General features: G+C 38.7%; 1 protein-coding gene across 7 annotated transcripts in view; it reads left to right on the top strand.

Moving 5' to 3' along the window:
• DNAH7 (dynein axonemal heavy chain 7) overlaps window positions 1–26,514 on the top strand; it is a 267,521-nt gene that overhangs the window by 118,815 nt on the left and 122,192 nt on the right. For all 7 annotated transcript variants that reach the window (XM_040475707.1, XM_040475712.1, XM_040475714.1 and 4 more), the window contains 10 exons: window positions 2,544–2,726; window positions 3,057–3,233; window positions 5,297–5,428; window positions 7,213–7,437; window positions 10,500–10,697; window positions 12,753–12,908; window positions 13,616–13,784; window positions 17,002–17,128; window positions 18,589–18,808; window positions 23,159–24,031. In XM_040475707.1, coding sequence (XP_040331641.1) covers window positions 2,544–2,726; window positions 3,057–3,233; window positions 5,297–5,428; window positions 7,213–7,437; window positions 10,500–10,697; window positions 12,753–12,908; window positions 13,616–13,784; window positions 17,002–17,128; window positions 18,589–18,808; window positions 23,159–24,031 — 2,460 coding nt within the window. The remainder of the gene's footprint in view (window positions 1–2,543; window positions 2,727–3,056; window positions 3,234–5,296; window positions 5,429–7,212; window positions 7,438–10,499; window positions 10,698–12,752; window positions 12,909–13,615; window positions 13,785–17,001; window positions 17,129–18,588; window positions 18,809–23,158; window positions 24,032–26,514) is intronic.

Below are 26,514 nucleotides of genomic sequence, written 5' to 3'. Positions count from 1 at the left end.
TATTTACAACACGGTCCCAGATAGTCTGGCACTGTGTCTGCCAGCATCGGCAGCACCTACAAAGATGCCAGACGATGCCAGATGCTGGCAAAGATGCCAGATGCTGGCGAGGGCCTTTGCCTGGGTGTGCGGAGAAGAGGGCCCGAGAAAGAGGTCAGGGAAAAAGCACTCCTGGGTCTCTTTTTTCAGGCTAACTGACACAGGAAGGAGAACAGCTGAATATCGTGATCCTTTTGCTCCTTCAGGAAACGTTCTTCCATTGCCCACTTTTTGGGCTGCTGTCTCTGTCACACCCACTAATTGTTAGGTATATTCCAGTTCGCAGAGAAGAAATTGCAGACCTTTACAAAACAATGTCTTCAAGTTCCAACACTTTTGCCCTACTTGTTCGGAAGACAATGGGCAGCTGGAAAGCGTAGGAGGTGAGGGATGAGCCAGCTGTGCTGATTGCTGTGAGTGAGAGCGGGCATTTACCTACTCCTGGCTTATTCTGCTGAGCAGCGGTTGCCCGCTCTTCCAAGAAAGAGTCCATAGACCAGGAAGTGTTAACTTGGTTGCCACATGTTAGCAGACTGTCCACAGAATGTGATCATGTGGGAGAGAGCTTGCTAAGTCTGGTCTTAAAGAAGAAGGGCCTAGGCTAGAGACACTTAATTTATTGAATCTTTTTCAAATAAATATTTCCTTTATTCTGACTACCTTACGTCTTGACTTTGGTGCTCTTTATTCGCTTAAGGACCTGACTAATCGTTATTCTTTAATCAGTGTGATAATAGAAAAATGTCATATCTCAGCTCTGCTCTTAATGGCTGAAGGAACTTGGGCAATGAGTGACATAAGGATTGGCTTTCATGGGACAGAGATCTTGCCCAGTACCAGGCTTTATTAGTCATTTCAAGGATAGAAGTAACTGTGAGGCAAACAGACACGTTGGGACCATTGATATAACTTCTCAGTTTCTTTCTTTTCACAGTGGATACACTCTGGCCCAGATTAACACATGGCATCTGTAGATAATGTATGCAGTTACATTATTTGTACAGAAATAATTATGAGATCTCTCCCATTGTACATCCAGTTGCATAGCACATATTACATTTTCCAGAGAGCTTTGTCCCATAAATAGTCTCAGAGAGGTTAAGGAGCTGACCCAAAGTCTCCTAGCTGGTAAGTAGTAAAGCCAAATGAAAAGCACGGTCTTTCAGACCGTAGAGCCCAACATCTTGCTGTTACATGGTGGTGTTACCCAAAGTGAAGATTAGCAGGCATGGGAAGCCAACAGTGCAAGGGAAAGTTGCTCTCAAGGTGACTTCTGAGGTACGGGCTCTTCTCAAGGTGACTTCCAGGGTACGGGCTCTTCTCAAGGTGACTTCTGGGGTCTGGGCTCTTCTCAAGGTGACTTCCAAGGCATGGGCTCTTCTCAAGGTGACTTCCGGGGTACAGGCTCTTCTCAAGGTGACTTCTGAGGTACAGGCTCTTCTCAAGGTGACTTCTGGGGTCTGGGCTCTTCTCAAGGTGACATCTTCTCAAGGTGACTTCCGGGGCATGGGCTCTTCTCAAGGTGACTTCCGGGGTACGGGCTCTTCTCAAGGTGACTTCTGGGGTCTGGGTTCTTCTCAAGGTGACTTCCAGGGTCTGGGCTCTTCTCAAGGTGACTTCCGGGGTACAGGCTCTTCTCAACGTGACTTCTGGGGTACGGGCTCTTTTCAAGGCGACTTCCGGGGTATGGGCTCTTTCTTGCTTCCTGGCTCAGAGAGTGGGTATGGGGTGGCCTAAGCCCATGACAGGTGTACCGTCTTGTAGATTAAAGCAGTTGTCCACAGCGACTGAGAAGGTGTTAAAATGGATCCAAATCCCTCACCACTTCAACTCAAATCACGTTTGCTGAAAGTGAACCAAGGCAGCATCCGTGTGCCCAAAAAAGCTGATTCGTAAGCTGTGGAAAGTAGAATCAGCTTTTGTACTCTCCAGTAGCTACCTAGCCACTCCTTAATATTTGTTGAGCTTTTACTGTATTCCAGACAATGAGCAAATATTTTCATATTTATCATTGTGAAACTGAATCTTATACTAATGTCCCATATCGCCATAAAACCATTCAACCCAAGAGGGGTATGAATGTGTGTGAATTCATTCAGCGGAGGGAAGAAAAACCTTGACCTAGCACGTAAGAGTAATTAATCTGTATGAACATAATACTGCATAGAATCAGGTAATTTCAATGAAAATTCTGTTTTCACTGACAATTATATTTTTTTTATTTGTAATACTTTCCAAAACATGTTACCTGTGAGTTCAGAAACGTTGGAAAAGATGGAATCTTGAGAACAGATATTATATTTCTGTCTTGTCCATGGCACATAAAGGCTTCTTTCGTGACTTTCTCTCCGTACACACATACACACTGTATTCAAAAGACACCTTTACATTTTCATGGTGAAATTAATTTTACAAGTTACATGTTTAAATTTTGAAGCATTGCACTGTTTCCTTACATTATCACTATTAATTTTTCCCTTGTATTTATCAAATGCATATACCAGACGCCAGATAGGAAATGGTTAATTTTTGATGGGCCAGTAGATGCCGTGTGGATTGAGAATATGAATACGGTGCTGGATGACAACAAAAAGCTCTGTCTGATGAGTGGGGAGATTATTCAAATGTCACCACAAATGAATCTTATTTTTGAACCAATGGATTTGGAAGTTGCTTCTCCTGCCACTGTGAGTCCTCAATGTTGACATCTTATACATTTGAAATGTTATAAATGTTTTTATAAGGAACTTTGACTTTAAATGAAACATAATTCATTGTAACAGTACTCTAAGAACAGGCATAGCTGTTGACCTACCTTGATCAATTTAAGAGTCAGGGATTTTTTTCCTTTTTGTCTAGAACCATTGGTAAAGTCACACATAAAAATTTAGGTCGTGAAGTGACTAAAATTAAGCTTCTTTTTAGGAATTTTCTGCAGGTTTTAAGAAAGGGATGTACCACGTCATATTTCTGACAGAAGCATTACCTTGATGGTAAACAATTATTCTTTTTTCCAGGTTTCCAGATGTGGTATGATTTACATGGAGCCTCACATGTTAGGCTGGAGACCACTAATGTTGTCTTGGATAAATCTTTTACCTGCTGTGATTAGTATTATTCAGAAAGAATTTATAATAGGCTTATTTGACAGAATGGTCCCAGTGTCTGTTGAATTTATTAGAAAGCATACAAAGGTAAGAGGAATGAGAATTTTAAGACTTAAACAATAAGTGGACAATCCAAATTAGCCAAATATATTCATTTTAATGTCTGTGGTCAATGTCAACTCTCAGGTATTAAGATAACTGTTTTAACTAAAAACCTTTTTCTGATTAAAGTAAAAAGATTTTAACTTATATACTTATTCTCCAAAACAAAGTTTAATTTTATTTTATTTTTTAAATTTGTAATGTTTATTTTAGTTTGAGAGAGAGAGAAAGCACGTGAGAGCACACGAGGGAGAGGGGCAGAGAGGGAGGGGGGTACCAAGGATCTGAAGCAGGCTGACAGCAGAGAGCCCGATGCTGGGCTCTAACCTGTGAACCGCGAGATCATGCCCTGAGCCGAAATCAGCCACCTAACATAACCGCCTGAGCCACGCAGGTGCCCCCCAAAAAATTTTAAAAGAAGCATTTTAAAGTTTGAGAAGATGTATGGATGCTACTCTCTTACCTCTTAAAAAGAAAAAAGTCTTAAAGGTCCACTTAACCACATCTGGATGAAAATACCTAACAATGTTATCTCTCATTTCTCAGAGACTATTCTAGTTTCCATTTTTATAATTTTCTTTGTTTTTTAAAGTTCCTAGAATAAATCTATATTATAACCAGCAAAGGGACCATTTTTAAAAGTAATTCATTTATTAAATCTAAAGAATTAGATAGTGGGTCATGATGGAGGAACACGTTACTGCTCTAGGCCTGCTAAATGAGGAATCCACTATATTTAGCATGAGTGTATCTACTTGTTTAGAGATTACTGTTGTTGACTTGGGCTCTGGAGCAAACATAGGGACACAGGGCTGGTATTTCTCCTACTGTTGGAAATCTAAGAGAAGAAGGCACGAGTGTGGCTCACAGTACAGAAAAGGAAAGCGGAATTTAAAAATGATGCCAGTGGATATTGCCTAAAGAGAAAATGCAGAGAAAAAAAGATAAGAGAGCAAAGGATACAATGCCAGACCTGGCTGCAATCTCAGGAAGAGAAGAGGGCGTTTTAAGAAGCAGGTAATCAGTATTCTGGGAAACTACCAAGAGGTCAAGGCAGAAAATGTTTGGCACATGGCCTTGGATTTGGCAAGTGAGAAGATCATGGGGTGAAGCATGGCCCAAACATTTTCAGGAAAGAGGCAAGGCTGCTCTGGCAGCTCACTGAGGAACGGGCCGGGGGGGGGGGGGGGGGGGGGCCACTGGCACAACAGGGGCGGACACATCTCTTCCAAGGAGTGTGGATGTTACAAAATTAAAAAAAAAAAAAAAGAGGGAAAGAAACCTTGAAATTTGGTGAAGATATGAAGTAATCATGTTTCAAAAACAGTTAAACTTGTAGAATAAGCTACAGGTTCCCCCCCATCCCCGGCATTGTCAGAGAATGTAGGTATTGCAAATAAATGAATTTTCCATGTAATAACTAATCTTTTCAATAGCAAAAGAGAAAAAAAACCATGCTTTTATTACAAGCTTCTAAAATGTACTATGTACTTTTGTCCTCTCTTAAAGAAATTGTGAGTTCCTCTTAGCTACTATGTAGTAATGAGTGTCTTATTTTTAGCAACAGCCATTTGTATTTTAGGGGGGCATCAGTAATACTTAGTCCCATCCTTAGAAGCTGGGTTGTCATTTCTGCCTGTTTCTACTGGGACAGTGGCTGAAGATGAAGTCAGCTGCTCCTAATCTTCAGTTCCAGTTAACTTTCAGAGAGTTAATTCTCACACAGTAACTGTGAAGCAATACCCCTCTAAAGGTTGGAGGAGAGCTCGGAGGCAAGAAGACACGTGTTTATGGAGAACTTGCTATGTGATGCATGGTGCTAGGACCTATGTACAGGACAACACATCCAGTGTCACTACACTCTAGACTAGGGAATTAATCCGTGCCTCAGTGTTCCTACCTATAGAGCTAGAATTATAATCGTACCTTTTCATAAGTACTACAGCTATGAGGACAAAGTAAGTTCAATAAATATTAGTTGATGCTATTTTAATTAGTGCCTAATTTAAGTTAATTTGTTCTATAGACTTTTCCCCCTGATTTTTCAGGAATTATCTCCTACTTCAGACACAAACTTAGTCCGATCCTTAATGAATCTAATAGACTGTTTTATCGATGACTTTGCTGATGCAGTCAAAGTGAAAGAGAGAAATGACCGAGAAACGTATTCTTTATTGGAGGTAAGGTCCATTGCCTTTGAATCCTGCTGTAGAAAGGCATCTACTGCTTTCCCCAGTGCTTCCTCATTAATGAACTTCATTTCTCCCCTGGAAATGGGGGCTGGACTGTGGGTGGTAGCTGAACAGCAAGGAAAAAGTCAGGCCCCCAATAGTAGGTCCTTGGAGGAACCTCCTCAACTGGCAGTTCTATGGCCTCATGAGGTTTGGGTGAAACCCACTGATACCCTTAGATCTGCTACTGGAATCTTCAGTCACTTAACCAGCCTCAGAAATGATCAACCCCCAAAATAGCAATGACCATTTGATAAGATTCACCTTCCTCCCCTTCAACCTGCAAATCATAATAACTCTGCGTTTTTTCCTTGCTTTTCTTCGCTTTTTCTTTGAAGTTTCTTTATTTTGAGAAAGAGGGAGCACGTGTGAACAGGTGTAGGGACAGAGAGAGAGCGAGAGACGGAGACAGAGACAGAGAGAGACAGAGAGAGAATCCCAAGCAGGCTCCGTGCTATATAAGCACAGAGCCCAATACGGGGCTGGATCCCAGGAACCACGAGATCACAACCTAAGCCAAAATCAAGAGTCAGATGCTCAACTGACTGAGCCACCCAGGTGCCCCCTTTTTCTTGAGATTTAAGCGCTTAAAAAATATATATATGCATATATAAATCTACATCAGGATTGAGGAAAGGAAGAAAATATGTATAAACATATTTTTAAAATAGGGATAAAATTATCAACAGACCTTGAATATTCCTTAATAAAAAATTATGTACTGCTAATGGTAGCATTTCTAATGTGGTCAATATGTTGCTCTTCTTACTTACATTCTATTAAATAAATTAATTTTTAATTTAGTTTTAAAGAGTTTCTGGAGAGAAACAACCTGTGAGTAATCTAGGAGCAGGTGCACAGTGTCGAAGTAGAGTCCACAACTTTTATGAGCATAGTCAAGATTGTGTTTGTTTTGGCATTATAAAGGGGATTTGAAGAGCTCAGTTGGTTTCAGTGTCCAACTTCAGCTCAGGTCATGATCTCATGGTTCATGACTTCAAGCCCCACATTGGGCTCTGTGCTGACAGCTCAGAGCCTAGAGCCTGATTGGGATTCTGTGTCTCCCTCTCTCTCTGCCCCTCTGTTGCTCATGCTCAGTCTCTCAAAAATAAATGTTAAAAAAATTTTTTTAAAAAGAAGCGGATTTGATTTTAAAGCAAACTAGTAAGTTTTCTCATTTAGTGGTGGGTCTTGTCATCTTCTCTGTTTTCCTGCCTAAGCCTGATAAGAAGAAAGCTTACAGAATGGCAGTTCTAGTTTATGCATTCGTTGCTCAGATTATTACAACAGGTAAATAAATGAATATAAATTTGTTCTGCTTTTATGAAAACACTATCAAAATTTAAATTTAAAAAGCAGGTTTATTGTGGATTGATTATTGCTTATTAAAATATGCCTTCATAAAAAGTTATCTCAATGTTCTTTTTTAATATCAGGGTCCTGCCACTTACTTAAAATTTCATGTGATTTACCAGACTAATCATTCTGAGGTTTCACAATGCCTAGAATTATACTTTGCATTATATTATCTTTTCTGATAGCAAGATTTTTCTAAAACATGCAATTTGGTTTTTAAAAATCTAATTATTATAAAATCCTGAGATAACTTACTATTATATGTTAGTTTATTCATTTTCTTTCAAAGATATTAATCTGGCTGATCTGATTCAAGCTTCAAGAATACATTAAAGTCCTTTTTTAATGCACTCTATCTTCTCATCTCTCCGATGCAGGGCATTTTTCTATTTTCATTGATCTGGTCCGTCGGAGCATCTTGTAATGATGATGATAGGTTGAGATTTGATAAGATTCTTCGAGAACTAATGGAAGGCCCAATTTCAGAACTAACTCAAAATAAGTTTAAATTACTGAGCGGTACGGAACAAACGTCTTCAAAAGCACTAACTGTCCCATTTCCTGAAAAAGGAACAATTTATGATTATCAATTTGTCACTGAGGTAAGAACTCTGAAGAAAGATGTACAACATTACAGCACATAATGGCTCTGGGGCCACCTTGTCACCACTGTTTACCTTAAGAGTCAACATGGAGTAGTAAAGGAAGTTGCTTTGGCTTTGAAGTCGGACACCTCTGGGTTTCAGTCCTAGTAATGCCACTTTCTTTCTGTAGAACCTGGGACTAGTTTATTAATCTTTCTGATTCTTCCTTTTCTCTTTGATAAAATGAGATAAATAATAACACCTGATGGGCCTATTATATTCATTAAGTAAAATTACACATTATGACATCTAGTCCAGCAGTAGGTACATTTTGCTTTAAGATACCTCTTGGAGATTCATTTGGTGCATGTTAGCATATCACAGATGGTAAGAAGCCCTGTAGGGCCATAGCTGGGTTAGTGTTAATTCAGCACTTCGCAAATGAATTGGACAATAAAACCTGGGTGGTGTTTGTTCACCTGTATGTGTGTGACAGCTATAAGTACTGTATTGAGGACATTTAAAAATCCATAATGTTTAAATATGGAGCTTCAGGTGAAATTGGATCATACTATACCCCCAGAGGGTAATTTTATATCCTCTTCTCCCGTTAATAAATAGAACACCTTTCTATCTCATTAGTATTTCTTTAATAAACTTATTTTTCTAAGCCTCCGTAGATTCTATTATCTGAGGACCACGATCTAGCCCAACAGGTTCCTACTGTTAGATGTTGAACTGTTTTTGTTGTTTCTTAGTTTTTCTGCTTTGGTGAATATTCTTGTATACAAGCCATGTGTATATATCTGGTTTTTTCTTTAAGATAAATTCCTAGAGGGGCACCTGGGTGGCTCAGTTGGTTGAGTGTCAGACTCTTGGTTTTGGCTCATGTAATGATCTCACAGTTTTATGGGTTCGAGCCTGCATTGGGTTCTGCCCTGACAACACAGAGCCTGCTTGGGAGTCTCTCTTCCTCCTGCTTTCTGCCCCTCCCCCACTCATGCTGTCTCTGTCTCTCTCAAAATAAATAAATAAACAATAAACTTAAAAAAATTTTTAAGTAAAAAAGAGAAGTTCCTAGAAAAGGAATTTGCTATATCAATTTTTAAATTTTTATGGCTTTTGAGGTATATTACCAGGCTTACCTCAGAAGAGATTCTTCATCCTGTCAACTGCAAGATATTATCCTTTCATTTTTCCTAATTTTATTTTATTTCCAATTACTAACAATAGCCTGCATTTTCAGAGCACTTTGAAGTTTATTAAGCTTTTCCACAATCATTTCTATTTGTTTCCCAATATCTCAGTGAAATAAGAAAGATAGTATTATTTTGCAAATCGTCCCATTGAGGAAATTAGGGCTCAGAGACAGGTGATTTTCCCAGTACCACAAAATCTCTAAGGGCATATCCACTCCAGGTTTTCTGACTCTAAACTTTTCCTTCCTCATATGGTGGCAAAAGATCCATGTTAGAAAAGATCATCAAAAATATGAGAAGGAGGGGACCTGCGTGGCTCAGTCAGTTAAGCATCCAACTTTGGCTCAGGTCATGATCTCGCAGCTTATAGGTTCAAGCCCCACATCGGGCTCTGTGCTGATAGCTCAGAGCCTAGGGCCTTCTTCAGATTCTGTGTCTCCCTCTCTCTCTCTGGCCCTCCCTTGCTCACTCTCTGTCTCTCTTTCTCAAAAATGAATATACTTAAAAAAAAGAATATGGGAAGGAAATTGTTATTTTCATCAGTTCTAGAAAGTTCTAGAAATGTCTTTGTAATACAGTTTTCACATGTGATATGAATTCACCGTCCTCAAAAAAAAAAATCTGTACTATCCGCAAAGCACTGTGCCAGAGGGTACAAAAATAAGGCACAGAGCTGCCCTTGATGAGTTCATAACCTTTTCAGAAGAGTGTCATGTGACACTCTAAGCCAAAAGAGTGCCATGTGGGAAGGTCTGGGAACCCAGGTCATGTAGGGAAACAGTAGGTCCATCGATGAGACTGGCCTGTGGAACATGTAAAGATATAAGGAAGGAGGGCCTGAATTCTGATATGCTTTAAATGACCAGGAGCTTAAATTTGATTTTGCAAGAATGGAGAGACCAGTGATGTTTTTCTAAGGTGAGAGAGTTAACATAATATCTTTGAAAATTTTTGTTCTAAACACTGTATATAGCAAGCACAAATTTTAGTTGACAAGTTAATTGGATACAAAGATGCAGTATAATGTTAAGTCATGATAATAATCTCACATTAAGAAATCTTGTCTGTTCTAGATAGCTGTTGCACAGCAATGTGAATATAGTTAAAACTACTGAACTGTATACTCAAAAAAATGGTTGAAGGTATATTTTAGGTATTTTTTTTAACCACAATTTACAAAAATCTCACCTGAAATGATAAGCTGATGTTTGTTATAAATACCATTATAAAAGCATAAGCAGAGGTGCCTGGGTGGCTCAGTTGGTTAAACATCTGACTTTGACTCAGGTCATGATCTCAAGATTCAAGGGTTTGAGCCTTGCATTGGGCTCTCTGCTGTCAGCACAAAGCCTGCTTCAGATCCTCTGTCCTCTTCCCTCTCTCTCTTTCTCTCTCTCGGTCTCTCTCTCTCTCTCTCTCCCCCTCAAAAATAAAAAAATAGACATAAAAAATAAAAAAATATTAAAGTGTAAGCAACATGCAGCTGATGTTCTAGGAAAATAAGTGCTATATTGGTTAACACTATGGAATAAAATTCTTTACTCTTTCATGCATTAATTAGTCCAGTTTTCTCAACCTAATATTTGGCCAAAATAGCTGATCTTTGGGTTGACGTAATCAGTGGTTTCAGGGCATTAAAAAAACCACAGGATTGCCATTTCATTTTGATTCATATAAAAGCCTCGTTTCTTCTCAATTTAGCACAAAGTTTAACTTTCAAATTCAGGGTGAAGTGTTTTAAAGGCTAAAAACAAATGTATAAACATCAGTGTCTTGTTTTGGTCTTGATCTTTGATCTTTTCTACAGTGGCACAGGAGTACAGAGCTTTTAAAAGTATTTTATAATATAACATTCACCGTTTGGCTATTTATTATGAACAGGGAATAGGAAAATGGGAACCATGGGTAAAAAAATTGGCAGAAGCTCCTCCAATTCCTAAGGATGTGATGTTTAATGAAATCATTGTACCAACTCTGGACACAGTTCGATACTCTGCATTAATGGAATTGTTAACCACCCATCAAAAGCCTTCAATATTTGTAGGACCAACAGGAACTGGAAAGAGTGTTTATATCATTGTAAGTATTATAGAAATCTACATGTTAAAAGGTACATTAATATTCCTAAGAATGTTATTTTGTAAACTACGTGTAATAGTAGACTTCATATTTTTTAAACATTCCAATATTTTGATGTTGTAGCCACAGAGAATTTTTCAGTAACTGCCTATTTTAGAAAATGGACTAAAGATATGCTATTTTACATCACTAAATTATTGTACCTTTTTAAAGGTATTTTTAAAGGTATTTTAATAAAAATAGCTTGTTGAGGATGAAGAAGTTCATCTCTGTTGAAAGGAAGGGGTGTTTTAATTAATTACACTTGATATTTAATTTTCAAAATTATTTAATAAAAGGATTATTATGTAGTAATAAGACTGACTGACTTCTGTAATGATTCCCATTGTGTGTTTGTTTAAAAAAAAAATACTAGCTGCTATAACAGATAATGCCCCAAATCTCAGTAGCTTTACACAGTCTGTGTTCCTTTGTGTTTAGAGGGTCATATTGAACAAAGACTAGTTCTCGCCTCTAGTTTCAGATTTCTGAAGGCAGAAAGCTGCCTGGAGCTGTCAGTAAGTATCCCCAGCTTTGGCAGGACAAGTGAGTGCAAGTTTCCCAGGGGCAAGTGGACAATGTGGAAGATAAGTGGACTTCAGCCTTCTTGGGACTCCGTTCTAGATGACTACCCACAGCAGTGCCGCAGTGTGGAGCCCCATTACTTTCCTTATGGCAGAGAACTGCACAGTGTGGGTATCCCTTTGGAGTTTCTAAAGTATTTGCAGATCTGCTCCTCTGAGTAAGCATTTAGAAGCTTTCCACGACAGCAGGCAAGACCACATTATCCAAGAGGAAACCACAGTGATGCCAGTGGGATAGGACTTTTGCCTATCTTCCTCTAGCTCTGTCCCCCACCCAGCTGTGGGGTGGGAAGAAGATGGGAAAAGGGGAAAGGAGCCCAAATGAGCCATCAGTGATCCCTCCCCCATTGCAGGTTCTCAGTCAACTCACATTCCCCCAATTATGATAGTTCCTGTTTCTAGTTCTTTATTGATTTTTATCTTTTTATGTAATCTGTCAATCCTTTTGGAATATATTTAGGCATATGGTTAAATAATTGTCCTGATAACATTTATTGAATAATATCTTTCAGAACATACTGAAATGAAACCCTCATTATAATTTAAATGCTGTATACATCAGGAAATATCCAACAGCAGAGATGGAGAAGTTTTAAACTGAGATTTTAAATTAAGGTGTTGGTTTGGCCAAGGTTAAAAATCAATCTTGCTGAAAGTATACAGAAAGCTAAGGGATTTACCCAAGATACCATCAAGAGTCAAGGAATGGAGACTTGATAAGGTTAAAGGCAATGGTTGGAGAAAAATAAACCCATTTGTCATTTATACCCTCATTCCAAATTCAGCCCAGGCAAAACAAACAAACAAAAAACACTACTTTTTACAAAATGGGGAATGTACTTTGCATCTTATTTTGTAATCTGCTTTTTCTACCTAATCTATTGTAAATATTTTCCTATTTAATTATTCTTTCACAAGATGATTTGTAAAACACAACGTCTTGGTTAAGAATCATTGTAATTGCACCTGCTTTCTGGTGAAATCCATTTTGAAAATACGGTTATATTATTTAAGCTTCCTAACTTCTAGTCTGATAACTTGGTGTTTCAGTGGAAAGATAACAGACTATAATAAAAAGAACATTTATCTGGTAAGAGATGCATGGCGATCTGAATTCTTCCCCCTTCCCCCATCCCTGAGACCTTAAACGAGTTTCTTAGCCTCTGAGTCCCCATGATCTCTTGTTAAGAAGGAATGTGTACTCTGTGTGGTGGCTTTGGAAATCAGAGAGGCCATATGCATGGGGCCTGGACAAATAGAGACACCACTGATACAGTAACTGTTATTTCTATTGATTCCATCCCTTTTTTCACATTGTTACGACACTCTAAGTGTAGATTCAGGTGTGTCAATACTTGTGCTTAGTGTTTATTTTCAAAACTCAGAGCATAATTCCAAACTATGGCTCACTTTATTATTTCCTATTATATAGAATTTTCTTTTAAATCAACTCAGCAAAGACATCTACAAGCCTCTGATAATTAACTTCTCAGCACAAACTACAGCAGCTCAAACTCAGAATATCATCATGTCAAAATTGGACAAAAGAAGAAAGGGAGTTTTTGGTCCTCCTTTGGGCAAGAGAATGGTAATTGCTCTGTTTCTATACATATGGCACAGCACTGGTCCACTTCGCTGACCCTGCTACAGTCAGAAAAATGAAACAAGATAGACTAAAACTTGATATCTTTTTGTACACTGTTTTTTAATCACAAATTTTGATTAAGTTTCCCTAAAAGTGTGTTCATATTTGCATGTGCATTAGACAACTTGACATTAAAAACAAGCACTTGCCCTTTGAATTAAAAGTAAAATATTCATCTGGGAAATTATCTACCTTTCTACGTCTCTGATTAACATTTCTATTCAGCCATCTAGCTGCTTGCTCCTCTAGACCTTTAAACAACCCAGCTATCAATTGACTTCTCTGTGTTTCTTTGCCAGGAACACCCCTTTGAACCTCACTTTCACCACTCAGAGGTTATAATCATTTTAACATCCTAGCTTTCTCATTTACTTTAATGTATTGAAATTGTATAAGGAAAAAGAGGAGGCATATTGAGAAACAAATTGTGTGAGAGGATTATTAAGTCCTCAACTCTTAATCTATAAAGGTTAGTAATGAGACTTTCCCTATTCCTTGGAAGCATGGATGCTAGGGGATATTATTCTTTATTTGAAAAGAAACCATCATTTCTCACATATGTACTCTACATTCTTTGCCTCAACACGATTTACACAATAGGACATTAAGGTGTTAATATTTTGTAATACTGCTTCTCTTTTTATTCTCAGGTTGTCTTTGTAGATGATGTCAATATGCCCGCTCGGGAAGTATATGGGGCTCAGCCACCCATTGAGTTGCTTAGACAATGGTTAGATCACTGGAATTGGTATGACCTAAAAGATTGTTCTATGATTAAGCTAGTGGACATTCAAATCATGTGCGCTATGGGACCTCCAGGTACGTTTTCTGAGTTTGTGATTACTAAGATTGAGAATCAGTCTGGTTATACCTAGAAAGATAGCTGGAGAAAGAAAGAGAAACCCAACTGGACAACTGAGTTACACTTTCTTGTGTATATATTTTCTCTGTGTGCTCTTTGTGACCTATGGAAATATAGTACAATGGTCAACACTATGAAGTGGGTTACCTTGCTTGGGGCCATTCTCCCACCAATTCTTCCAAATCCTTTTTCTCCCACCTTCTGGCACTTTGCTCTGAACTTCCTGTCTCTGCATTCTAAGGATCCAGATGCCCCTGGAGCAGCTCATATCCCTCTCTTTTATTCCTTAATCCTTCAACTGTATGAAATTCCCTTTTCCGCTACTCCAATCAAGTCTCATTCTAGTGAGTCTTTGGATTTAGACAGGCTGTTAAGAGGAATTGAAGTAGCAAATAGTCAAAAGAATTAACCCTTAAACATTCTTTGCGTATCTCAAGGGAAATTGACAAACTCAAAGGAATTTCTATACAAGGGAAATTTTTTTATGCTGGGGTATCGGAAGTGGCTTGATTCAAGTAACTGGACATCTTTAGCTGTTCTTTTCCTGAACTCAAGCTGGTATTCTAGTCTTTATTCATTATGTCTTTGTTTTTCTCTTTGAATCATCCTTGCCAGTTCTTTTAATTAAAAAATTTTTTTTTAATTTATTTAAATGCAAGTTAGTTAACAGATAGTGGAGTCTTAGTTTCAGGGGTAAAATTTATTGATTGATCATTTATATATATCACACCCAGTGCTCATCCCAGCAAGTGCCCTCCTGGGTGCCCATCACCCATTGAGCCCATCCCCCACCCGCCAGCCCTCCAACAACTCTCAGTTTCTCTGTATTTAAGAGTCTCTTATGGTTTGCCTCCCTCTCTCTTTTTATCTTATTTTTCATTCCCTTCCCTTATGTTCATCTGTTTTGTTTTGTTTCTTAAATTCCACATATGTGTGAAATCATATGATTTTTATCTTTCTCTGACTAATTTTGCTTAGCATAATACACTCAAGTTCTATCCACATTGTTGCAAATGGCAAGATTTCATTCTTTTGATTGCCAAGTAATATTCCATTGTGTATATATGCCACATCTTCTTTATCCATTCATCAGCCAGTGGACATTGTGCTCTTTCCATACTTTGGCTATTGTTGATAGTGCTGCTATAAACACTGGGGTGCATTTGCCCCTTGAAATCAGCATTTTTGTATCCTTTGGATAAATACCTGTTTGTTATTCTAGTCTTTAAAAATTTCTTTTCTCTTTAAAAATAAAAAAATAAAATAAAATAAAAAGGCACCTGGGTAGCTCAGTCAGTTGAGCATCAGATCTCTGCTCAGGTCATGATCTCGCTGCTCATGAGTTCAAGCTCCATATTGGGCTCTATGCTGACAGCTTGGAGCCTGGAGGCTGCTTCAGATTCTGTGTCTCCCTCTTTCTCTGCCCCTCCTTCCCCTCTCAAAAATAAATAAACCTTAAAAAAAATTTTTTTAATTCCTTTTTTCTATATACCATTTCTTCAAGGAATCCCTTTGGTATTTGCCTCCTTATCTTCCCTATAATGCAGTCAGTTTGCTCTGAGTCAGTAATTGCTCTCAGCACACTTTCTGGGCCACTTCAAATGCTTTTTTTCTTTTCTTTTTTTTCTTCCAAGTTTTTATTTAAACTCCAGTTAGTTAACATACAGTGTAATGTTAGTTTCAGGTGTAGGACTCAGTGATCCATCGCTTACATTTAACACCCAGTGTTCATCATTAATGCCCTCCATAATACCCATCCCCCATTCAGCTCATCCCCCATCTACCTCCCCTCCAGCAACCCTCAATTTGCTCTCTATAGTTAACAGTCTGGTTTATGGTTTGCCTCTGTTTTCTTTCTTCTTTCTTTCTTCCTTTCTTTCTTTCTTTCCTTCCTTCCTTCCTTCTTAACTTCCTTCCTTCTTCCCTTCCTTCTTTTTTTTAACAAGATTCTTTTGTTCCTGGGTCTCAGACTTGGTTCTACTTTGCCTTTCTCCTACTACCCAAGCCAGTCATTTGTATCACATGTCCACTTTGCCCTGTTCCTTCGGGGACTGGACAGAGGAGTAGTCTGAAACCATGAGGTATCTTTCCCTCTTGGACCCCATTTTCTAAACACGTCACCATTTATGAATGATCTTTGGGAAGAAAAGTTGAAGACAGAGCCGGAGGATGTGATGTCTGGCCTTTGCTTCATTGACTGTTTCACCATCTCCTTAAGCTTGCCCCAGCGCATCAGCGTTCTTTATATTAAATTTGTAAATACCATAGGCAAACACAGTTGCTTTGATGTGTAGACTACCAGTTATACACTTTCACACATTTCTCATATTTTCAGAATGAGCACCAGATAATTCAGTGATAGAAGCAAATACAGATTTACCTGGTTTTAAACAAATATAAAACATGAACCTACATATTTTTATGCAAAAATATGTGTTAGAGATATCACATACTTCTAAAATTACTTCGTTACTAAAGATTTCATGATAGAATGCCCTTAAAAAGCAAATGTAATTTGCTTATGCATTTAAACATAACATCAATAATTTTTTCAGGTGATGTTACATTCTAAGTCTGTTGTTAAAGCTTAATATTTAAAAATGTAGTCATTGTTTCATGAAAGTGAGATAATCCTCCAGTTTTTTAAAACGCAAGTCAATGAAGTGGCCCCATGAGCCACATAGACTAGTCCTCAGGAAATTCATTTTAGGATGTGGGGGAAGAATTAGGCTATGTGCCAAGATGGTGCTGAATTTCACCCATGTGGGAATGACGCTAAAGTTTGATCGGTCATGTTCCCCAATATTGTATACAATATTACTATTGTATAATGTTATATCTGAATATTACATTGTAATGAGGATGTTTATAGTTTACTGCTTTGGGCTCTATGAGTCACAGAGAAGGTGGCTGATAGCTTTCTGTCTGGTCTCATTTCTTTTGGTAAATAGACCTGACCTAAGAACTCAATCAGATAATTCAACTAGAAAAAAGACTTACTGAATTTGAGGGGAAAACTGTTTTCAGGTCACGGTTACCCACATAATTGCTCTTCACTTCTCTGGATGCTGTGAATTTGTCCTCTTTCAAGTTATTTTATGCTATAAAATATCGGAGAAAAAATTCTAGTGTGTAGCAGTAATGTTGTTAAGAGTTACTGTTTTTAATATTTAGGTGGTGGTCGAAATCCAATAACTCCCCGATACATGCGACATTTTAATATTATAACAATCAATGAGTTTAGTGATAAATCCATGTTTGCGATCTTCTCTAGAATCTTAACCTGGCATTTAAAGATCTGGTAAGTAATTTAAAGTGTGTTTCTTTTTTCATTATGGGGTATAAAGTCTTTTGGAAACGTATCAATATAAGTAGTGCTTCTCCAACTTTTCCATGAAAGCATCCCTAGATAAAGATAACAGGTAACACTGCTGTCCTCTGCTGCTCACATCTCCAGCTATGGGAGCATAACACAAGGGGACAGAGTACCTTTTTCTTTTCGTCCGAAGTCTTGGATTTTAGCCCCCAAATCCATACAAATTTTGCACTCTGCTGTTTAATATGTCCACATTGGAATTGTCAATATTTTGAATTTTCACCGTGTAGTACCATTAATGATGGAAAGATTTATGCCAGGTTTGTCCTGTGACTTTGATACCCTGTAGGGAATTCCCCCAGAAGGGTCATGTCCAAGTTTGAGTGTAGCTTGTACCCTGGAGAAATGTTGTTCTCTACATCTGGCCATTCAGTGCTTTTCAACATGATGAACGGAGGTTCAGGAGCTAAGTAGACCTGGGCAGTGCAAGTCTCAGTTCCCTGCTGTCCATTCTCAGGTAATTGTCATTCCGTGCCCTCTCCTGTGATGATGGAGGAGGACAGCTGGCTCTTCCTCAAGCCAGAAGTTAAGATAGTCTGTTTTTCTAAATGGATATTCATTTCCCATGTTCTTTCTACCCTAATTGTGCCCTTTGCCCCTGTTTTTTTTAATCCTGCCACTCTATTTATTTCACTTTCTTTTTAACTTTCCTTTTTCTTTTTCTCTTTTTCTTATTTTTCCCATATTTTTATTTCCTTCCTTATTTTCTCTGAAAATAGTCATTTCACCAGTGTTCTTCAGAGATTTTATTTATTTATTTATTTATTTATTTATTTATTTATTTTAACATTTATTCATCTTTGAGAGACAGAGAGAGAGACAGAGCATAAGCGGGCAAGGGGCAGATAGAGGGAGACATAGAATCTGAAGCAGGCTCCAGGTTCTGAGCTGTTAGCACAGAGCCTGATGTGGGGCTTGAACCCACGAACAGTGAGATCATGACCTGAGCTGAAGTCAGATGCTCAACCGACTGAGACACCCAGGTGCCCCAAGGGATCCATTTATATGCAACTGAGAATGATGAGGCGTGAAAGAAGTTAGGACACATTTCTCTAGTGTATACTGGATTTGAGTTACATAATCCGGGTTCCTTGGCTGGCTCTTCTGTTCACTTGTGTAGGTAATTTTAAGTCCATTACATTGGTCCTGCCTTCCTGTGGAGTTTCTTTGAACATAAAATAAAATAATGAATGGAAAGTTATTGTAAAAGAAATTAAAATTCTACTATCATCATTATTATTATTGGAAAAAGAAATGGTAATCTTGTAAATTAAATCAATTGGTTCAATCAGAAAAATTTTGCACTAGACATGTTAAATATCATTTATGTATGTATGTATGTATCATATTTGCTAACACTTTCTTTTTTATCAAAAATTTTTAAGTTATAAATTTCCAGATGATTTTCTAGATTTGACCACACAAATTGTAAACGGTACCATGACTCTGTATAAAGAAGCCATGAAAAATCTGTTGCCTACACCAGCCAAGTCTCACTACTTGTTCAACCTCCGTGATTTCTCTCGCGTTATTCAGGGGGTTTGTTTATCAAGACCAGAAACAGCAGAAACCAAAGAAGTGATTAAGCGTCTCTGGGTTCATGAGGTAAATTTTCATGTTATTGACAATTGGGTAAAAAGAAACATTTAGCAATTTATATTGTTGAAATTCATTCAGCTATTTGGTATTATGAAGACCAATCAATGATCAAGGTAATTTAAAAGAATAGTTAACACTAATATATTTCATGATATTTAAAATGCTTTATCTCGCAGTTTTAGAAATTTTTGTTGACTTTTAAGATATTTTGAAGTAGGTATCACTTTGGGTCAATCTTTTTTAAGTTACTTAATCCTTGTTAGTTTTATTTTAAATAATTTTTGAGGTGGAATACTTTTTAAGTAATTGATTTTATAAGAAGTGAACACATTTATTTGCATTACTTGCAATATTTCCTTGCCAAAAAACTGCAGAGCAAACTAGTTTTGAGAGCACACAAACTATGTAAAAAAATATTTAAGTTATCTCTGGGAAGAGGTATGTGGGTGAATATTTTCTTGTAAAAACTTGTGGAAAGAGGGAGAGAGAATACAAAAAACAAGACAGCAGAAATAATAATTCAATATTTTAAAAATAGGGGCGCTAGGTGGCTCAGCCAGTTAAGCGTCCAACTTCAGCTTAGGCCATGATCTCATGATTCATGGATTCGAGCCCCGTGTCAAGCTCTGTGCTGACAGCTTAGAGTCTGGAGCCTGCTTTGCATTCTGTATCTTCTTCTCTCTCTACCCCTCCCCTACTCATGCTCTTTCTCTCTGTCTCTCAAAAATAAATAATTGTTAAAAAAAATTAAAATATTTTAAAAATAGACAAAGAATATAGGAAAGTTAAAGAAAAATGTTTTATTTTTAATATGTAAATAATACAGCTATTTTAACTTAATAATGTAGTTAAGAAATTAGAAAATGGAATGTGCTGGTATGTTAAAACCATGTGCTGTGGAGACATAAATTTCTAAAGGGTGTTTACAAATTCCATTTCTGTTGGCTTTTTATTCTGCAGTCTGAATTCCTAAATCCTCACACATTCAAATATATGTCCAAATGAAAGTCTATTCTGGGTGGCTCAGTAGGTTAAGGATCTGACTTCAGCTCAGGTCATGATCTCGTGGTTTGTGAGTTCGGGCACGGTTTGAGATCAAGCCCGCGTCGGGCTCTGTGCTGACAGCTCAGAGCCTGGACCCTGCTTCAGATTCTGTGTCTCCCTCTCTCTCTGCCCCTCCCCTACTTGCGCTCTCTCTCTCTATCTCTCTCTCTGAAAAATAAATAAACATTTAAAAGGGGAGAAAAAGTCCATTCTACTCAAATATTTTGGCCACAGCAAGGTCCCTAGAAGTAATTTTTTGGAAAAGTATGATCTGTGATTCTTACTGTACTCTTCTGCAGGTCCCTTAATTGCCTGAGTGGGATCTCTATTTGGGGACACACACACAGGCTCTAAGTCTGGTAGGCCACAGGGTGATAGAAATAGCTGAAAGGTGGAGAGGGAGAGAGATGTGAGAGAAGGATGTCACTGACTTCATCAAAAGAGTTAATTTTGTCAGCAGCCAAATCTTGCTCTAGGAAGATCTGGCATCCTCCACTTGAGGAGCTTCACCCTTGATATTCGTTCTGCCTAGAACACTCTTCCCCCCGTTATCCACAAAGCCTGCCTACTTCCTTAAGGTCTCTGCTCAAATATCCTCTTTCCATAGAGGCTTGCCTTAGGCCATCCCTACCTGCCATAGCTCTTTTTCCTTTAACCTTTTGCTTCGTAACACTGAACATCACTTGACATTGCCTATATTTTGGCTTATTTAATGTCTCTACTGGAAAAGAAGCTTGCTGAAAGCAGCATCTTTACTTACTCTGTACTTACCCCAGTGCCTGACACATGGCAAGGACACAGCAAATATTGTGTGAGTGCATAAGGGGAGGAAGAAAGGCAGTCTTATGATACATGACATGTTTCATCACTTGGGATTATACATACTATTGCTTTCTTTGATTCGTGGGAGCAGTTCATATGTGCTATTATATACTTATAGTATGTGCCATTACTCTTTATACTTTTCCAAATCTTATGCTGCCTTTGATGGTAGATTATTGAGTTTTGACGCTGGCTGTTGAGCTCTTAGGCCATTTAATGAGATCCTTAATATAATAACTTGAAATTTTTTTATTAAGAAACTTTTTTTTATTACCTTTATTTATTTTTGAGAGAGTGAGACAGAGCGCTAACGGGGGAGGGGCAGAGAGAGGAGACACAGAATCTGAAGCAGTCTCCAGGCTCTGAGCAAGCATTCAGCACAGAGCCCGATGTGGGACTCGAACCCACAAACCATGAGACCATGACCTGAGCTGAAGTCAGATGCTTAATTGACTCAGCCACCCAGGTGCCCCAATAACTTGCGATTTTTAATGGCTACTTCATATAACATAATGAGTTTAAGTCCTCAGTTCAAAACCTTATAATAGCATTTTATTAAGAGGGATTAAAAATAAAAGTCTGGTGGCCCATAAGATGTTATATGTGTACCTCTTTCCTGGTTCCCCTCAGGCTGCCTCCTTCTCTCACATTCATTCATCCTTCACCATCAGCACAGGCCTCCTGGCTATTCTCTCTTCCTGGAATGCTCTTACCCCAGATATTGATCCTGTGGGTTAGCTTTATACTGCCTTTGATCAAATGTCTCCCTGTCGATGAGGTCCACATTGACCACCTTCGTGAATATCACAGGCTCATACCCCATCAACGGTTCCAGTCTTTCTTGACTTGCTCTATTTTTCTTATTTTCATAGCATTTATCAGCATCTAACATGCCATATAATTTATTTGTTTTGTTTATTGTCCATCTCTCTCAGATAGTGGGCAAGCTCCATGAGGGCAGAGTTGCTTTTTATTTTTTTATTTTTTTGTCACTGATTTATCCACAGTGCTGAGAACAGGGCTAGGCACATTGTTCTCAACACTTCAAAAAATATGAAGTGATTGAACTGAGCACTCTATTTGGGCTTTGTTTCTATTCACTCAAAAAAGATTTCCTGAGGGTCTAATATATGTCAGATACTACGCTAAGTGTCCTTTTCCTTTCCAGACCCTTTCACCAAACTAGAGGACCTAATATAATTTTACTATATAGTTTTCAAGGTATGAAACTGGCTTACTAGTTTACATTCCCTTTGGTTTCTCCATGGCTTTCAAATGTTAGCATGCATAACATCTGATTTGCTTGTTAAATATAAATAGTCTGCACAAGGGATCCAAAGAAAAAATAAATTGGATGTCATCAAAGTTAAACATTTTCATGCTACAAAGGACACTATCTAGATAGTGAAAAGATAGCCTGTAGAATGGGGAAAAATAGCTTCAAGTCATAGATCTGATCAGTGTCTAATATCCAGAAAACATAAAGAATTATTACAACTCAACAGTAGAAGACAAATAACCCAATTTAAAAGTGGGAAAAACATTTGAATCAACATGTCTCCAAAGATGATATGGCCAGTAAGCACGTGAAAAGATGTTCAACATCTTTAGTCATCAGTGAAATGCAAATCACCACCCCAGTGAAGTTTACCTCACACCCACTAAGATGGCTGCAATAAAAAAAAAACAGGCAAGGATGGTGGCGGAATCATAGCCCTCATGTACTGCTTATGGAAATGAAAAATGGTGCACCTACTTTGAAAAACAGCTTGGTAGTTCCTTAAAATGTTAAACATAGAGATACCAGAATTCTCCTCCTAGCCATGTACCCAAGAGAATAGAAAACACGTGTCCACACAAAAACCTATACCCAAATATTATTAGAATTATTCATAATAGCCCCAAACTGGAAACAACTCAGATATACATCAGCTGATGAATAAACAAAATGTGACTACTGATGCATGCTACAACATGAATGAACCTAGAAAGCATCATGCCAAGTGAAAGAAGCCAGACACAAAAAGGTGACATATTATATGATCCCATTTATATGAAATGTGCAGAGTAAGAAAATTTGTAGTGACAGAAAGTAGATTAATGGTTGTAATGTAATGCAGTGCAGGTATTACTATTTCCATTCTGTACGTAAAGAAGCTGATGCAGACAGGTTTAGTAATTGCCCCCAAATGCCAGAAGTTTTGCTGACAAATATATGCACTGCTTATATGATACGTGTATTAGTCTGCTAGGGCTACCATAACAGAACGCCACAGTTCGTCTGAACCTGGTCTTTGGTTTGTAAAAAAAAAAAAAAAAAAAAAGTTTGTAATAAGAAATACAAATTTTTAATAAATATGGGCCTATTTAGATTTAAAAAAAAATAAATTTCCTGAGAGTACTTTTTATACTACTTGAAATTAATATGTAAATAAAACTACAAAAATAGAAGAATCCATTCCTAATGCTGCTTCTTGATTATCATTACAGGTCCTTAGAGTGTATTATGATCGCCTTCTGGATAATGCAGATAGAAGTTGGCTTATCAACTACATTCAAGAAATTTTGGTAAAATACATGGATGAAGATTTTCATGAGCTTTTCCAAGCTTTAGACTTTGATAATGATGGAGTCGTAGGAGAAGACGACTTGCGGAGCTTAATGTTTTGTGATTTCCACGATCCTAGGAGGGAGGACACCAACTATAGAGAAGTTGCAGATGTGGACCATCTTCGGATGATAGTAGAAGTTCACCTAGAAGAATACAACAATATGAGCAAAAAAACCATGAACCTCGTCTTATTCCGATTTGCCATAGAACACATCAGCAGGATTTCCAGGATCCTGAAGCAGCCGCGCAGCCATGCTCTTCTGGTTGGTGTTGGAGGGAGTGGAAGGCAGTCTGTCACCAGATTAGCTGCCCACATGGCTGATTATACAGTTTTTCAGGTTGAAATCTCCAAGGGCTACGGTACTTCTGAGTGGCACGAAGATCTAAAGGTGATCTTGAGGAAATGCGCCGAAGGTGAGATGCACGGTGTCTTCCTGTTTACAGACACTCAGATTAAAAGGGAGTCATTTCTAGAAGATGTCAACAATCTGCTGAATGCTGGGGAGGTTCCAAATCTCTTTGCATTAGATGAGAAGCAGGAGATCTGTGATAAGATGCGTCAGTTAGATCGCCAACGGGATAAAACCAAACAAACAGATGGAAGCCCCATAGCTCTTTTCAATATGTTTCTCGATCGCTGCCGCAACCAACTGCACGTGGTCCTCGCCATGAGTCCCATTGGAGATGCATTTCGGATTCGCCTTAGGAAGTTCCCTGCTCTTGTTAACTGCTGTACCATTGATTGGTTTCAGGTATTGCCATGTGAACTTTAGATAGACTTCTAAAAATGTTGTGTTGTCATCATCATCTTGACTTACTTTATAGACTCCCCCTCCAAAAAAAAAAATGTAGTTTAGCAGAATCATCTAAACTCCAAGAATTTTCTAGTTCAAAAAATCTTCATGATAGAAAAAAACCCATTTTATTCTTAATAAATACCATCATTAACCTCAATATACTATAGAAGGTTTTAGGATAAATTTGGGTGTCAGTCAGGGTCCTGACAGGGATCAGCACACTGGAAGGCTCCACTGAAGAAAGATGAATGAAGGCACTGCTCACAGAGGTGTAGGTGGGTGTAAATGAACTGAGAGGAGATGGTGGAACAGTGAGGAAGGGGTGGAACATAGTAGGGAGTTGTTATTATAATTTGGGTATAAAGGGGATTGGGAGGAGAACGTGTCGCTGGAACTTGGAGCTGTGGAAGTAGGACTACCTGACAGGAGCAGGAACCCAAAACCTACCTAAGCTTCTGCTGGAAAGGAAGGGAGGACATAAATGTGCCTGCCTCCACCCTCCAATCTTTTTCTGTTAGTCAAATCCAGCAGGAAGTCAAAAGGAAGAAATCCAGAGTGATACTTTTGGTAGTAAACTTCAGAATGAGGAAGCACAGAGCAGATGAGACCAGAGTGTATGGTGGGAAGTTTGTGGGCTGTGGCAGAGGTCCCATGAGGGAGAGCCAACCTCTAAGCATTCTTGACCTTGGGGAATTGACATAACCCCTCTGCTCTTCCATTTCCTGCTACGATTGTTTCATGCAAAACATATTTATGGAACTCTTGCTCAATAGCAGGTACGATCCTAAATGCTGGAAGCAAAAAAAAAAAAAAAAGAAAAGAAATAGATGGGGCTTCTGCACTCCTTGAGCCTACTTTCTAGAGACAGACAAATTAACAAAAAATCATTCTGTTCTCAGGCTAGCATATGGGGAGTAAAAGGCTTTCTGAGTAGGTGATCTTTACAAGGAAACAAGGCAGACAAAAAGCATCAGTACTGAGAGCACCTCGGCATATCTAGTGAAGGCAAGGGGCTGTGGAAGGAATGAGTGTGTGAGGTAACATGGGGTAGCAGGTGCAGAAGAACTGAGGGAAAAGCAGCAGAAGTGAGGTCAGAAAGGTGGGAAGAACCATGTGACAGGCAGAGATTTATAAGTTGGTTTTGGATTTGAAATATACTGGGAAGTCTTTGAAGGATTATAAATTGGAGAGACGAGATGATTTACATTTTGAATTTTTTTTTTCAACGTTTATTTATTTTTGCGACAGAGAGAGACAGAGCATGAACAGGGGAGGGGCAGAGAGAGAGGGAGACACAGAATCGGAAACAGGCTCCAGGCTCTGAGCCATCAGCCCAGAGCCTGACGCGGGGCTCGAACTCACGGACTGCGAGATCGTGACCTGGCTGAAGTCGGACGCTCAACCGACTGCGCCACCCAGACGCCCTCATTTTGAAAAAATCACCTTGCCAGGTGTAGAGAGCACACAAGCAGGGAGACCAGTTAGAACACGGTTGGAATATTTCAAGCAGATGAAAACAGAGTTGAATTGGGGTGGTTGTTGTAGACGTAGGAAGAAGAGAAAGGATTTGGAAGCTACTGTAGTAGGGTCAGTGCCCACAGAACTTGTTTATGGGATGGATGGAAGGTTGAGGAACAGGAGAGTTTCCAAGGATGATTCCTGCATTTTGGCTGGAGCATGGGGTGGATGGTGGTGATGTTCACTAAGTTGGGGAAGACAGCAACCATTTTGGGTTAGATAGTTTGGGACATGTTTTGGACTTGTTGGAGATACAGGAGGAATCAAGGAGATAGTTGTTCATATGATCCTGGAGTTTAGGGGAAAGGATAATATTTACTAGGGAGAATTAATTGGGAGAATTAAATGAGATAATACCAGTAGGATGCACACAGAAATGGACATTCCATAAGTTTAGTTCTTTCCTCTTCCTTGCTCCTACAATACTCATGAACAATTTTTTTTAACCTTTGAGCAAGCCATGAAGAGTTAATATTACTTGCACTAGCTACTGGCTCCCTGTCCTAAGCATTGAAGTCCTTGTGTGGGGGGAAGAAGAAGTTCCTCATGGAAGTGTCCCTCCTGCCCCATTCTTCATGTGTCCCCTTCCATTTCAAACACCCATAAATTACTAAGGACTCAGGGCGCCTGGGTGGCGCAGTCGGTTAAGCGTCCAACTTCAGCCAGGTCACGATCTTGCGGTCCGTGAGTTCGAGCCCCGCGTCGGGCTCTGGGCTGATGGCTCAGAGCCTGGAGCCTGTTTCCGATTCTGTGTCTCCCTCTCTCTCTGCCCCTCCCCCGTTCATGCTCTGTCTCTCTCTGTCCCAAAAATAAATAAACGTTGAAAAAAAAATTAAAAAAAAAATTACTAAGGACTGCAGTAGTAACAGACTTCCACTAGTCATTTTGATCAAGTGCTAAAGCATTTATCTTATATTTAG

The sequence above is a fragment of the Herpailurus yagouaroundi genome, unplaced genomic scaffold (assembly GCF_014898765.1).
Source record: "Herpailurus yagouaroundi ecotype Mexico unplaced genomic scaffold, PumYag 140, whole genome shotgun sequence".
Taxonomy (NCBI): domain Eukaryota; kingdom Metazoa; phylum Chordata; class Mammalia; order Carnivora; family Felidae; genus Herpailurus; species Herpailurus yagouaroundi.
The sequence above is the reverse complement of the archived record's forward strand: the minus strand, read 5'-3'. Positions and strand labels throughout refer to the sequence as shown.